This window comes from Macadamia integrifolia, unplaced genomic scaffold, assembly GCF_013358625.1.
Source record: "Macadamia integrifolia cultivar HAES 741 unplaced genomic scaffold, SCU_Mint_v3 scaffold1676, whole genome shotgun sequence".
Lineage (NCBI taxonomy): Eukaryota > Viridiplantae > Streptophyta > Magnoliopsida > Proteales > Proteaceae > Macadamia > Macadamia integrifolia.
In genome coordinates this window covers 67142-81486 of record NW_024868303.1, presented here as the reverse complement: position 1 = coordinate 81486, position 14345 = coordinate 67142, and the positions used below count along the sequence as shown (strand labels likewise).

The window sequence follows — 14345 nt, the reverse complement described above, 5'->3', positions numbered from 1 at the left end:
CCCCCCCCCCCCCACCCCCGCGCCCAGAAAAAAAAAGTAACTTGCAATGCATTTCATGCAGCATAAGGAAATGGTAATCTTTCAGTCTTTTTCTACAATGATAGAACTGACAAACCATGGATGCAAAAAAGCACCAAAGATTAAGAAATACCATTGATTGTACGGACACATTTCCATTCATGTGGTTCAATTGCATCCCCAGCATCACATTCAAAATATCTTTCTGACATGAAATCCCCCAAACCTAAGGATTGATGTATGAGTGTTTCTGGACCTATATTGCCAAAAAAGACAGACAAAGATCAGAAATCAATCCTAATGTTATATTCATATACTGAAGATAAAGAAAATATGTCAAAATAATGCAGGTCCTTATGATGCCACATATCTTCTGCATCAGAGTACAATGGTCTATGTGTCTCCGGCATGCATTTAGCATGGAACTGTAGTAAATAATCCCCCCCCCTTTCTCTCCCCTTGGTATGTGGTTGTAATGGATGATAATAGGCTCAATTTAAGGACAGGCTTTACTGATCTTAGATTGTATAGCCTTCACAAAAAATTTAGTAGCTAATTGTGTTTCTTTCCCCTTTTAGTTCTTGTTAAGTCAAAGAATTTTTATTTTAACTGTAAATAATAAAGAAGAAAAGAAGAAGAAGAGGAGAAGAGGTAAGAGAAGAGAGATGGTTGTAACTTTGGGAGTCACAACCTTGTGGTTAGACTCCCACTTCATTCAATATATATAATAGAGACATGTCACATATAACCCTACTAAGGGCATAAAAGAAAAAATATAAAGTAATTTCATGAGTTACTATTCCTTTAAGCTGTAGTCGTGAATACTGTTCATGATAGTGCTCACATGAACAATGTTCTAAACCCCTTAACCAATTTCTTCTAACACTCTCCCTCAATCTGGAGCATAGATGTTAATCATGCCGAGCTTATTACAAATATAATCAAATCTACCACTCCCAAGAGACTTAGTAAAAACATTTGTTCTCCTGTGCGAATATGACTTGTAGAGATAACTCCTAGTTGTAGCTTTCCTCGAACAAAATGTCAATCGACCTCAATATGTTCTATTCTCTCGTGGAACACTAGATTTGATGCAATATGAATAGCAGTCTGGTTATCACACCACAACTGCATAAGAGATGTACTTTCAAATCCAAACTCAGTCAATTTGCTTCACCCACATCAACTCACAAGTGATGTACGCCATAGCTCGATACTCATACTCTGTGTTAGATATAGCCACAACAATCTCCTTCTTACTCTTCCAAGACACAAGGTTTCCTCCAACAAAGGTGCTGATCCAGATAAGTCACTTAATGGGCTTATTTTATTACAAATAAGCCTTGGGTTGGGTTATGTATGTATTGGGCCTTTGATCCCATGGGTTTTCTTTGTAATGGGCCACTTCAATGGGCCTAAAATATGGGTGGAAAGTAGGAAAACGGGATTTAATTCATTAGTTTAGTTAGAGTCATGTTTTAAGTCTATTTCCTTTGTTATTTCAGTTTCCTAGTCAATTTAGGTTTCCCAGTTAATTAAGGATTGGGTTAGGCCTTTCATTTTTTAGTGTTTAAGTTAGTTTTGAGTATTCTATATAAGTTTGTAAGGGGCTATAACATTGAACACGAATTTATTAATGAAAAAATAAAAAAGATAGCTAATGTTGTTGTGTTGTGGGATGCAATTGGGTGAGGTGCCTAAACCTGAGGGTGAGATGCCTAAACCTGAGGGTGAGATGCCCAATCACTAGTCCTTCCCCCTTCTCAAACCTCCATCAAATTCTCTTTCTTTTCTTATCTTCCTTTTATTTGTTTGCTATGAGAGAGTGTTTGAGAGCTAGAACCAAGCCTATTAGAGGGCATCTTCTCTATTCAGCCAGAATTTCAGATCTTGCTTGGGATTGAATCACTTGTGAATCAATCTTACATTATTTGATATCAGAGCCTAGCCAAACCAAGGATGGAGCCACGTGAATTTCGTGAGAAACTTTCTTCATACATCTTCCATTAATGGGTAAAAGAAATTACGTCTACTTCGATTCCTACAACCTGACAGAGGCACAACTACTTCAAGATACTTGCTCCCAAATGAGTCACTATGTTCGAATACAATGGAGAGTCCGTGAAAGGTAACTTCAAGCTCAAGGGCGTGAGCCTAGAACTTGGGACGAGATGGCGTATGAGTTGGCAGGCATATACCAATCTAAATGTGACTGAAATATGTACTTCCCTCCACTAGAGTTCCCTCCAATTACACTCCAAAAGCCACCCACAGGTGACAAGAGCATAAAGGAATTGTTTGACCATGTGGCCATTATGTTGTAATAAATTACAAAGGAGCAACACGAGAAGACACCTCCAACCAATGAACTAAAGTTAAAAGTTAAGGTTAATGTTGAAGAAATTCCAGCAATTCCTATTGTCAAGGAAGAGCTAGTCATTGATGTTCCCATCAACGAATCTCATGTGGAAGAATTCGAAAGCAACAAGGTTGCCACAATGGATAATGAGGTTGAGACTGAGGAACTTGACACTAAAAAAATTGTGATGACTGTGAACAGCCAAGAGCAAGATCCTAAGGAGCTTAAGATTGAAACTGTGGAGGTCAAGAACACAGTAGTTGAAGGCGTTTATATGGATAATCCCATGGATACATTTGAGGTTGTTGAAGATGAGCATGTGGAGTTCATCATCCCATTAAAGTATCTTGAAGATCGGACTCCTCACATTCTATACTACTTCCTCATTATTAAAGACCTACTTGAATTTTTCTATAGCTTGAAGAATGATGTGCACCATGCTATAATCACTCTCACACTCTAAAAAATTCGAGGACAAATTTTTTCTAAAAGAGGGCTAATTTATGCAAATAAGTCACATAATGGGCTTATTTTATTGCAAATAAGCCTTGGGTTGGGTTATGTATGTGTTGGACCTTTGATCCCATGGGTTTTCTTTGTAACGGGCCACTTTAATGAGCCTAAAATATGGGTAGAGAGTAGGAAAACGGGATGTAATTCATTAGTTTAGTTAGAGTCTTGTTTTGGGTCCATTTCCTCTGTTATTTTAGTTTCCTAGTCAGTTTAGGTTTCCCAATTAGTTAGGGATTAGGTTAGGCCTTTTTTGTTTTAATGTTTGATTCAGTTTTGAGTCTTCTACATAATTTTGTAAGGGGCTACAACATTGAATACGAATTTGTTAATGAAAAAAAATATAGCTTATATTGTTGTGTTGTGGGATGCAGTTGGGTGAGATGCCTAACCTAAGGGTGAGATGCCCATTCACGAGCCCTTCTTCCCCCTTCTCAACCCTCCATCAAATTCTCTTTTTTTCTTTATTTTCCTTTTATTTGTTTATTGTGAGAGAGTGTTTGAAAGCTAAAACCAAGCCTATTGGAGGACATCTTCTCTTATTCAGCCAGAATTTCAGATCTTGCCTAGGATTGGATCACTTATGAACCAATCTTACATTAGGTGCGGTACCCAATAGTTGATTGCCTATTAATAGGAGATTCGGCCCAATCAGAATGACAAAGGCCTTCAATACTTTTATGTCTATTATCAGAGTATAACAGACCACTACTTGGAACTTTCTTGAGATACCTCAAAATACGAATAATCCAATGGGATGTACGAGGAGAGGACAGGAGGTGACTCATACACTGATAGGTTACACGATATTAGGTCAAGTCACCATCAAATAATTCAATTTTCCAACCAACCTCTGATACTTCTCAGGATCATCTAAAGTATCACCACTTTTAATTATAAGTTTTAAATTGGGACCCATAGGAGTATCCAAGGCTTGGACCCTAACATCGCAATTTCTGTAAGCAAATCCAGAACATAGTTTCTTTAAGAAAGTGAAATTCCTTTCCTTGATTAAGCAACTTTAATTCCGAAAAAGCATTTTAATCATCCCAAATCCTTAGTTTGAAACTTATGCTGCAAGTGAACCTTCAAACTTCGGATACCCTCAACATCATCTTCAGTAACAATACTATCATCAACATAAACAAAAAGAAATATCTTCCCTACACCAGATTGCCAATAGAAAACTAAGTGATCATTGTCACATCGTCACTGCTTCAAACCGTGCAAAGACTTCTTGAGCTTGCACACCATCCTAAACTCTCCCTAAGCAACAAACCCTGGAGGTTGCTCTATATAGATTTCCTCATTTAAATCACCATGAAGGAATGCATTTTTAACTTCAAGTTGATATAGTAGCCATTGATGAAAAGTTGCAAGAGATATCAAAAGGTAAATGGATGCAAGTTTGGCAACATGAGAGAAAGTATCCAGAGAGTCGACCCTATAAACCTGGCATGTCCCTTGGCGACAAATCTTGCCTTTAGCCGAGCTAGAAAATCATCAGGTTTGACCTTAACCACATGTACCCAACGGCAACCAATAGCAGACTTACCCATAGCTAAGGGTACAAGATCTCAAGTTTGATTTTCCTCCAAGGCCAACAATTCTTCCTCCCTAATTGTCCTCCAACCAAGACTAGAAAATGCCTCTGCAACAGACTTAGGAACAACATAACCAGAAATAGTAGAAAGGATGAAAAGAAGGTGATAAACCAAAATAAGAGAAAATAAAAAATGGGATGCTGGGTGCAGCTCCGAAGACCTTACACTGAGTAATGGGAAGCTCAAGGTCAGAAAGAGCAATACTAGGCTACAAGCTCAAGATCTCGGATGAAGGTGATGAGGCAGGTGTTACAGAGACAACGGATGCTGCAACTTCTCGAGGATGACGAGTATAAACCTGAATAACAGGTGGAGCAGGTAAAATTTCTTAAACAGTTCGACGGTTGCTGCCGAACAAAGGTGCAACTCTAAAACAATGTCATGTTCTAATATTTTTGCATTTTTATGTTCTAAGCATGTTTATTAACCTTAAAATAAGCTACCCACCAAATTTTAGGTCAAAATATGGCTGTTTGACCACCGAAACAGTCAATCGAAAAAAAAAATACACCATCTCAGGGAAATTTGGCTGAAATTTCAGTATTTTGGTGTTTCTAAACCCACCAAAACACCTAAACAAATGAAATCTCAAACCTTGGGGGCAGCTATTAACCACAATTGGATGGAGTGAAATCTCTGAAAATGGACTTCCAACTCCAGGTCTTTGGAATGCCATCTACTTTGAGGTCTCCTCCAAACTCCATCTTATGCCTGCCCTCCCGGTTATGAGGTCCCCAAGGAATAATCTCATTGTTTCCTCTTGGGGCCTTCCCTCTTCCATCTTGTCTACCCCTTCCCCGTCCCTTCTAGGTTGTGGCATCTCTTTTGATGTTTTGTTGTTTTCATTCTTTCTTTGCCCTTAGAGGTTGTATATTCCCCCTCCCCCTCCTTCCTCATTGGTAATGAATTTCTTATTCAAGCAAAAAAAAAAAAAAATCAAAAGAAATTCTAGCAAATGGAGAATAGAAGATACTGACAAAGAAGAGTTGGGATGAATTGTTCTAGTGCCATTGACCTTTGCTAAAGAACCATTGGCCAGAGTGACACTAGAAGAATATTTTTGGAAGAATGAAAATATACCTAAGATGCCAGACATGCGATCTGATGCACCTGAATCAATGATACAGGGATGAGAAAAAGAGAGACATGCAGAGGCATTACCTGTCTGGACAAAAGTAGCAATGGAGAGTTGAGAAGGTTGAGAAGTCTGAAACTGATTATACCATGCAAAATTCTTCATTTGTCATCATAACCATCTTCCCCTCAGATTGCCTAAGTTAGGTGAAAGGCTCAGTAATTTCTGCTGAATTAGCAAACTGCTTCTGAGAAGGTTTGCCATGAAGTTTCCAACATATATGTTGGATATGTATTTGTTTGACACAATGGTGGCATGTTCGTATTTTTCTTGAACCATCTGAAGAGTTGGAATTACTAAAAGTTTTCCCTTTACCATTCCTACTGGTAGGGCACCCTTCCTACCTTGAGTATTCAAGACTTCATTGCAATCTCAGTCATTCTCAAGTAACAAGCTAACTTATCTCTTAATACAACAAAAACAACAACAACAACAACAATCATAACCTTATCCCAACTAAATGGGGTCAGCTACCTAACTTATCTCTTAATATTTTCTGTTTTTTCTGTCCGGAGATTTCTCCCTTTCTTGTTCCCCAATCCACCACTTTCTGACCTACCAGCCACCCTATGGCTTTCCCCTTTTGATCTAGTGACCATCTCCCTTAGAAGGAGACTTGATCCAAGTATGGTCTACATAATACCAGTGGGTCTCTTAGAATCACAAATCTCCCACTGCATCAATTTTTGTTTTTTTCAAGTTCTGTCCAGAAACTTTGAGATTGATCAAAAGTATTAATCTGAATCTGTTTTCTCCAATGTTTAAATATATTAGCCCTGTTGATTCAAGCCTAATTTTGTATTAAATAAGCCCTTTACATCCATCCTAAGTTCTGATCTCCGAAATTCTGGTTTCCTAACTGTGCATACCCTGTTTTTGGGAGTTCTGTTTTGCTGCTTTTGAGTCCCAATCGCAGGGCTATTGACTGGGCAGATCAGGGAAATATTTTTGGGTTCTCAAAGCTGACTAGGAGTAGAACTCGACCCAAGTTTTGGGTCATTCCAAGGTCCTTTATTGCTACTAATTAATAATCTCTCGAACCTGCAACTTTTTTATTTCAGAATTTTTATTTCTCTAATTAATTAAAATCTGGCCATCAGATTATGATCATGTTTTGGGGATTAGTACAGCTATTCTATGGGAGGTTACAAACTGAATTTGGGGAGCATCTGAATTACGGATTGAATTTAGTTTCAGTTTACAAATTTCTGGAAATTCCTTCTCAAATTCGAATTGTTCTCATTACTCTCAAACTACCGAACCATTCTTCCTCATAATTTGAAGGGTGTTAATAATTGTCATGTGGATTGATCCCTAGAGTTTCGCATTAATTTGAGAATTTTGACTTCAATGACATTTTGAGTTGACTTTTGTTGACTTTTTTGGGGAAATATGGTACTGAATTAGTGTTTTGACTAGGTGATTAACAGAAGATATTAACTAATTGCAGGTTGTGACTAAATCAAGTATCCGAAACTCGGATGGTTGAAGTAGTGCATTTACAGACTAAGGTAAGTGGAGTATGATGGGTTCACACCATAGGTATGATTGTCTCAAGTTTTGTCTGATATGCTTGTTACTGTTGAGATATGCTGATATATGATGATTGAATAGTATTTACATGTGACAAGTGGTTATGCGAGTGAAGTGTGAAGCCTAAGGATGATGAATATTTTTTATGTGCTGTATAATTGTGGAAGTGGCGTTTAAGGGCTATTGATCTTTTCCCAGATACATTTGCCTAAGTTTTCACATGTATATCTAAAGAATGTAATTGTTTATAAGTGGTATTGAAGGGAGTGACTGAGAGTAAATAGACTACACCATGCCATTGGAGAGTCATAGCCACCAGAGAGATAGAGTGTTCCGTGGAGCCGCATTTAGTCCCAAAGTGAGTGACAGTAGAGAGTGATTGCAGTGGGTCGTGTTTCTCTCGTGTTATGGGCAGTGGCAGCCTGTTTCCATCAATACCGGCTAGAGTGATGAAATAGAATTCAAGTAAAGTGTGTTATTGAAGAATGTTATTTTGAGGAAAATTAAAAGTGTGTGCTTGAACCTGTCATTTTTTATTGTTGTTTTTGTGTTGTGCTCTTACTATATTCTGACTTACAGAGCCGTTTAGCTCACCCCTTATTTTATGACATCACAGAGGAATAAGATGGAGGTTTGCTTTGGTACGGAGTTCGAGGGAGACTCGAAGATTATTTCTATAGTTTGCTAATTTATTTTATTAGATGCATGTAGGTGGGTAAAATTTGTGATGTAAAACTCTGATAGTTTGAATTTTGAGGTTTTAATTTGTATATAAATTAAATTGTCACCAATAGGAGTTATTTGAGGGCAATGATTATGGTTTGATTATTCTGTTTGAAACTTGAATTTGATGAAGTTTGATATGAATGATTCTATTGGTATCTATCGATTGTTTGATTAGTGCCCGTGAGGACTGAACCCTTACATGTATCAGGGTTGGGTCATGACAAGTTCTTATCAAGAAATTATGATACGAGTAAGATCTCAAAAACAAATTGTCTGATTTGAATTGTGGCTTAGTTTCTTGGATCTTTTTTTGAGTTTCAGATCCATCCATGTATTCTGGGCTGTTTTTTTTTTTTTTTTTTTTTTATTCTCCTCTATTGGTTGCCAATCAGCTTATATAATCGTCTTTCAAATCTTACAGAGGAATCTTGATCTGCATATTGAATTCTTACTTAGTTCTTGATCTGATTATGTTATTAAATCTTTCTTTGATTCATATGGCTGTATACTGATTACTAAAATTCCCCCAAAGCAAGATCTGCCTTTCCAAAGCCGAAGGGGGTCTTGGCATTCGGAGAATCCAAGATGTCAACACTGCGGGTATTCTCAAGCTCATTTGGAAAATCGTTTCCAAACACAAGAGCATCTGGGTTGACTGGATCCACTCCTACCACCTTAAGCACCACTCTCTGGACTGTCTCGATTCCTCTGGACAGTTCCTGGATCTGGAGGAAAAATCTCTCTCTCCGTCCTCTAGCTCTTAATGCCATTTCCTTTTCCATTGGGAATGGCCAGACTACTTTATTATGGATGGGCACTTTGCACCCAGCTGGAATCTTAGCCTCCTTGGTTTCCCCTAGAATCATTTACGCCTCTGGTATTTCCAAGTGGGCTACTGTGTCCAACATCTTGTCCCCCCTTGGCTGCTCTCCTCCTCCCTCTTCTCCACCCCTTCTTAACCTCTGGTCCAACCTCCCTCCTCTTCTCCGAGACACCGAGGTAGGGAGGACAAATGCATCTGGGTCCACTCATCTAACGGGATGTTTTCTTCCACCTTTGCTTGGTCTTTTGTTTGTCCCTCCGGTCTTGTGGTTCCTTGGCATAACCTCGTTTGGCTCAAGGGTCACATTCCTCACCACAGTTTTACTCTTTGGAGATGTCTCTCCAACTGTCTTCCCACCCAAGCTTTCCTTTCTCACCGCCATATCCCTGCCTCCCCCTCCTGCTGTCTTTATCCCCATGACTCTGAGGATATCCCTCACCTCTTCTTCTGTTATCCCTTTTCCTCCTCCATTTGGAAATTGGTCCTCTCCAAGTGCTGGCCTTCTTCGAGGCCAATTCTTCCTTTTGACAGAGAGTGGATTTGGATTGACACGACCTTCTCGGGATCCCATATCTGTGATACTATTGGGAAATTGGCTTTTTCAGCTACCATCAACCTGGATGGAGCACAACATCCAGAGATGGTCTTCCAACTCCTTATCCTTGGATAAGATTTGGAAAGCCATCTCCTTTGATGTTTCCTCCAAACTTCAGTCCCTTCCTCACAGACCTGTACCCAACTCTGCCAGGAACAGCCATATCATTGCCCCTTGGAACCTTCACGTTGACACCTTCCCCCATCCTTAGCCTCCCCCTCCCCCTTTGGAGCCTCACATTGTGCCTTCTCTTTTGGGTTAGCTAGGTTTTTCCTTCTTGTTGATCCGGTTCTGGATCTTATTTTGTTGTAATTGTTTGGATCTTGTTTGGCTAGCCCTGGTCTAGTCTTACCCCCGCTTGTATATTCTTCCTCTTGATAATGAATTTATGTATTCATCCAAAAAAAAAAAAAATTTCCCCCTGATTATATTTGTCAGTCAGTCACCATAACTGGTTTCTTTTTTCTTTTTCTTTTTCTTTTTTTAAGGATCAGCAGGCAAGACCATTTGATGACTAAGAAAGCAGCCTTAACGAGGGCCCATAGGCCACTATGATGGCATCCCAATAGGTGGTCAGGGCCTCAAGGGTGGGGGGGTGCAGGGGTGCAAGGGTGGAAATGCAGTGCGGAGGACTAGAAATGGACACTTAAGCCCAAGACCTGCTTCAACGAGACAGGTACAAACCACCAGACCAAGCGGTGTCCTCATGATGTACTAGGGTTTATTAAAACATTCTTAAGATATAGTCAGGAAACAGCCTCTCTATGAAGTGGGGGTAAGGCTACATACATTATGACAATCCCCAGACCCCAAAGCAGCAGGAGCCTCATGCACAGGGTACTCGCTGTGGTTGGGTTTGTGTCATTTGGTTGAGGATATTTGTTTTCCCTCCCATATCATATACCAAGATTCTCCCCATTCTACTATGATTACGCATTCAAATCTTCGATCTATTAGTCATTAGTCTATGAAGCATACTACTGATTCTTAATCATGGTCAATCACTTCACGACCAGAGAACTGATGCTTCCCTGCCAACATTAACTCTTCTTAGGAATATGTTCAAGAGCCCATTGCCACCAAGATTACAAGGGTTTCTCTTAACTTCAAGCATTAGTTTATGCTTACATGATGGATATGTCCTAAGGCAGGAGTGCTCATACCAGAGAAGGGTAGAAAATTTTAACATGTAACAAATCCATATAGAAACACATGCATGATTGTATACACAATGTGCAAGGGCTCAAAAATTCGGTGCCTTCATATAGAAATAGACGAAAAAATCATGTAACATATATTATCAAGTGAATAAGAGCATGTAACATATTTACGATCACTAAACATGTGAAGACAGCTTGCTACAAATTATTAAACGGTATGTGGTTAAGGAGAGGGAATATGATACTCCATATCAAGAGGTGCAACATGGTTTAAGTTTCTAAAAACTCCATGGAAAATACCAGAATTAGTAACATAGTACTATTCACCTTTTCCAATTCTTATAAGATTTCTCAAACCATGTGCGTACCGCCTTACCCGTGGCTGATGTTCAAGATTGAGCCTTCACAAATGAAAAACATAGGGGGATAGAAATCACCATTTAGTAAACCAATCTGGAACAATTCCTTAAATCAATGGTTAAATAATCAATACTACCAAATGACTCACAATCCTCAGCAAACAACCTATCCTGGATTGTTCATCATCTCTCCACATTGGCCAACCATTGGAAGCAATATACTGACCATTAATAAATATTCAACAAATAAGTTTTAAACAGGACTAGCTCTAGCTATAGTTTTAACTGCCAAAGTGATCAGCTCCAAAACACCCCCTGATAGCATCATGTATACCAGTATGGTTGGAAGACAATTATGAAGAACAACTCATCATTATCTTCATTGTTTTCATGGTGCCAAGGCAAGGCAATTGCTAGCAACATTGACACGTTGGCTTGCCTATGAAAAACACTATATTTTATAGGCAAGCTTTATTAACCTTGGGCTATAAAGGCCAAACATAAAATATAAGGGGATGAAAGTGCGATACTGTAGAAATTGATTGGAGCAGCAATGAGAAAGAGAAGATTTATAACATGTGGAGGGCCAAAAACTGGATTGTTAGCTTGGGTGTCTTGACACATAAGCTAACTGATCCTTGGCCTCAAGGCCCACCTAGGTGTCGTCTAGGCATTCCTCTGGTAGCTGGCGTTTGACAACCATGATTACAATAGATTTTCCTATTAAAATAAATTTAAAGAATTATAAATGCATGTCATTATCTGAGTTAAAAATAAGATCCTAAGCATACTCATGAATGTTCTCCATGCTAAGTTTCCGTCTTGTGCTACATCCTTTTGAAAGCTTGTATTCTGCCTGTTGATACAGTAAAATGACAGTAAGCTGAGAGAGAGAGAGAGAGAGAGAGAGAGAGAGAGAGAGGAGGAGGAAAAAAAGTGATACTTTCAATATTATTGATTTCCACTGAACATTCAGTTTCAACACGAGAAACAGGAATTTTTATAAAGTTTAAAGAAATATGAAATTGAAAAGCTATGCTTTTGAGAGTCCTCTAAGAAAAGCATCAAGAGCCTCTTGGGTTAATTACACAATTCAAGCTCAATTATCTTACTTTTTGTTTGGCCTGATCAAATGCCTCCATCCATTTCCGAGCTTCTCCAGCCGTAGCACAAGCAATCTTGCAAAAAAAATGAACAACAAATCAAAGTGAAATTTGAATCAGATATACAGGGGATCCTTGATTTCTATTGTGAAACAAATCTGAACTGACATTAAATAATATGGTCAAAAAGATGCAAATCCACAAATAGTAGTCAGTCTATACAAAAATCGACTCAAACTCTGTCATAAAAGGCAAATAGTAAATTATTTGTCATGATTGCCATGTAGAACCATGAAATTTACATAGTCCTACTAAATTGAAAAGAAAATTAAATATTTCTGAAATAAATTTACTAATTTCTGTGTTCTTCTAGCAATCCACCATGGATTTTTGTAAAAAAAATGGGGAAATTACCCCTACCCCCAAAAAAGAGATGGAAAACTCCATAAATGTAAATTGATATATTCCAATTTATTCTTATTAAATCCTGTTATGTACTGTTGTCAAAGGTTTTCCTGAAGTTATCTATAGTTGCAGGGAGCTAGTTGTACTATATAAATATGAGATGATTTTCTCCAAGGCTGACCACACCTCCATCTCCTCTATATAATGTCTTCTCTATATCAGTTTGAGTCCCTTCCGGGTCTCCGTATCTACCTTCTCAAATCCAATTTCTTCCTTTCTGGTGTTCCTCCCTCTCGCCAAGCTTCGCTTCTTGTGCTTACGGGTTTCTCCCTTGGCTCCCTCCCTATCAAATACCTTGGCCTCCCTCTTATCACTTCCAGGCTCTCCTCTCATCATTGCTCCACCTTGTTGTGGATCTCATAAGAAAAAGGCTTCAACTGTGGAAAGGTAAGCTTCTCTCCTATGCGCTCGTCTTGTTCTCATAAGATCAGTTCTCCAATCCATGTATCATTACTGTTCTGGTGTCTTCACTCTTCCCTCTGCGACCACCAAATCTATTGATACCCATCTTAGCTCTTTCCTTGGAAAGGTATTAGTGGCCTCCACAAAGTTGAGGGTGGTCTTGGTATCAAAAAGATTAAGGATGTTAACACTTCCGGGATCCTCAAACTCATATGGAAGATTTTGTCTCCAAGAAGAATAGCATTTGGTCTCCTGAGTCACTCCTCTCCCCTTAAGCATGACTCCCTCTAGACTGCCTCCCCTCTTCTGGTGCCTCTTGGATCTGGTGTAATATTCTCTCTTCTAGATCTTGTGCCCTTGGTGCTATCTCTTACACCATTGGAAATGGATCCTCCACCTCCCTCTAGCTAGATCTATGGCACCCTTCAAGCATCCTCTCAAATCTGATTACTCTAAAGAGTCAACTATTCTTTTGGTCTCCCCAAATCTACTTCTGTGGCATCCATTATCTCCTCGGGTGATTGGTGCCCTCCTTCCCCCCTCCCCACCCCCCATCCCTCCTGCGCATCGTGGAAGGCATGACAAGATCATCTGACTTCCCTCCTCCACGGGTCTCTTCACCTTTGCATCTACTTGGAACCACATTCGTTCTTCTAGCCCCACTGTCCCTTGTCATAACATCTGGTTCAAAGGCCATATTCCCCGCCACATCTTCACTGATCAAAGAGCTCTTTCCAATTTGGTGATCTATTTACCAAAGTAGTGTTTCAACATAATTTCATATAAGGTTGTTCTAAGCTAGGCATAGGTGATATCCATGCTCTAGCTTGAGGGAGAATGTTAAATCTTGTTATATACTTTTTTTTTTCTTTTTCTTTTTTATTGGAAGTTTCGATATTATAAATATGAGAGGATACTGAGATTGGTTGGCATAAAGTCCCACCATACTGGTCTTTACCTTTTTTCTTCTTCTCTTCTCTCTTTAATTCTTTATTTTCTTCCTTTCTTTATTCTCTTCTTCTTCTCCTATATCTCTTACACCATTGGAAATGGATCCTTCACCTCCCTCTAGCTAGATCCATGGCACCCTTCAAGCATCCTCTCAAATCTGATTACTCCCAAAGTCAACTATTCTTTTGGTCTCCCCAAATCTGCTTCTGTGGCTTCCATTATCTCCTCGGGTGATTGGTGCCCTCCTTCCCCCCTCCCCTTCCCCCCAATCATCTTGGGCATCGTGGAAGAGATGACAAGATCATCTGACTTCCCTCCTCCACGGGTCTCTTCACCTCTGCATATGCTTGGAACCACATTCGTTCTTCTAGCCCCACTGTCCCTTGGCATAACGTCATCGGGTTCAAAGGCCATATTCCCCGCCACATCTTCACTGATCAAATAGCTCTTTCCAATTTGGTGATCTATTTACCAAAGTAATGTTTCAACATAATTTCATATAAGGTTGTTCTAAGCTAGGCATAGGTGATATCCATGCTCTAGCTTGAGGGGGAATGTTAAATCTTGTTAGATACTGGTTTTGTTTTGTTTTTTTTTTTTTT

General features: G+C 39.2%; 1 protein-coding gene across 10 annotated transcripts in view; it reads right to left on the bottom strand.

Moving 5' to 3' along the window:
* LOC122064519 (protein ENHANCED DISEASE RESISTANCE 2-like) overlaps nucleotides 1–14345 on the bottom strand; it is an 88190-nt gene that overhangs the window by 49839 nt on the left and 24006 nt on the right. For all 10 annotated transcript variants that reach the window (XR_006135738.1, XR_006135737.1, XR_006135739.1 and 7 more), the window contains 4 exons: nucleotides 11935–12000; nucleotides 11614–11678; nucleotides 10791–10864; nucleotides 152–274 (listed from right to left, as the gene is read on the bottom strand). Coding sequence is in view for 7 of the 10 variants with exons in the window: in XM_042628229.1 (XP_042484163.1) it covers nucleotides 152–274; nucleotides 10791–10864; nucleotides 11614–11678; nucleotides 11935–12000 (328 nt within the window). In the remaining 3 variants the exon portion in view is untranslated. The remainder of the gene's footprint in view (nucleotides 1–151; nucleotides 275–10790; nucleotides 10865–11613; nucleotides 11679–11934; nucleotides 12001–14345) is intronic.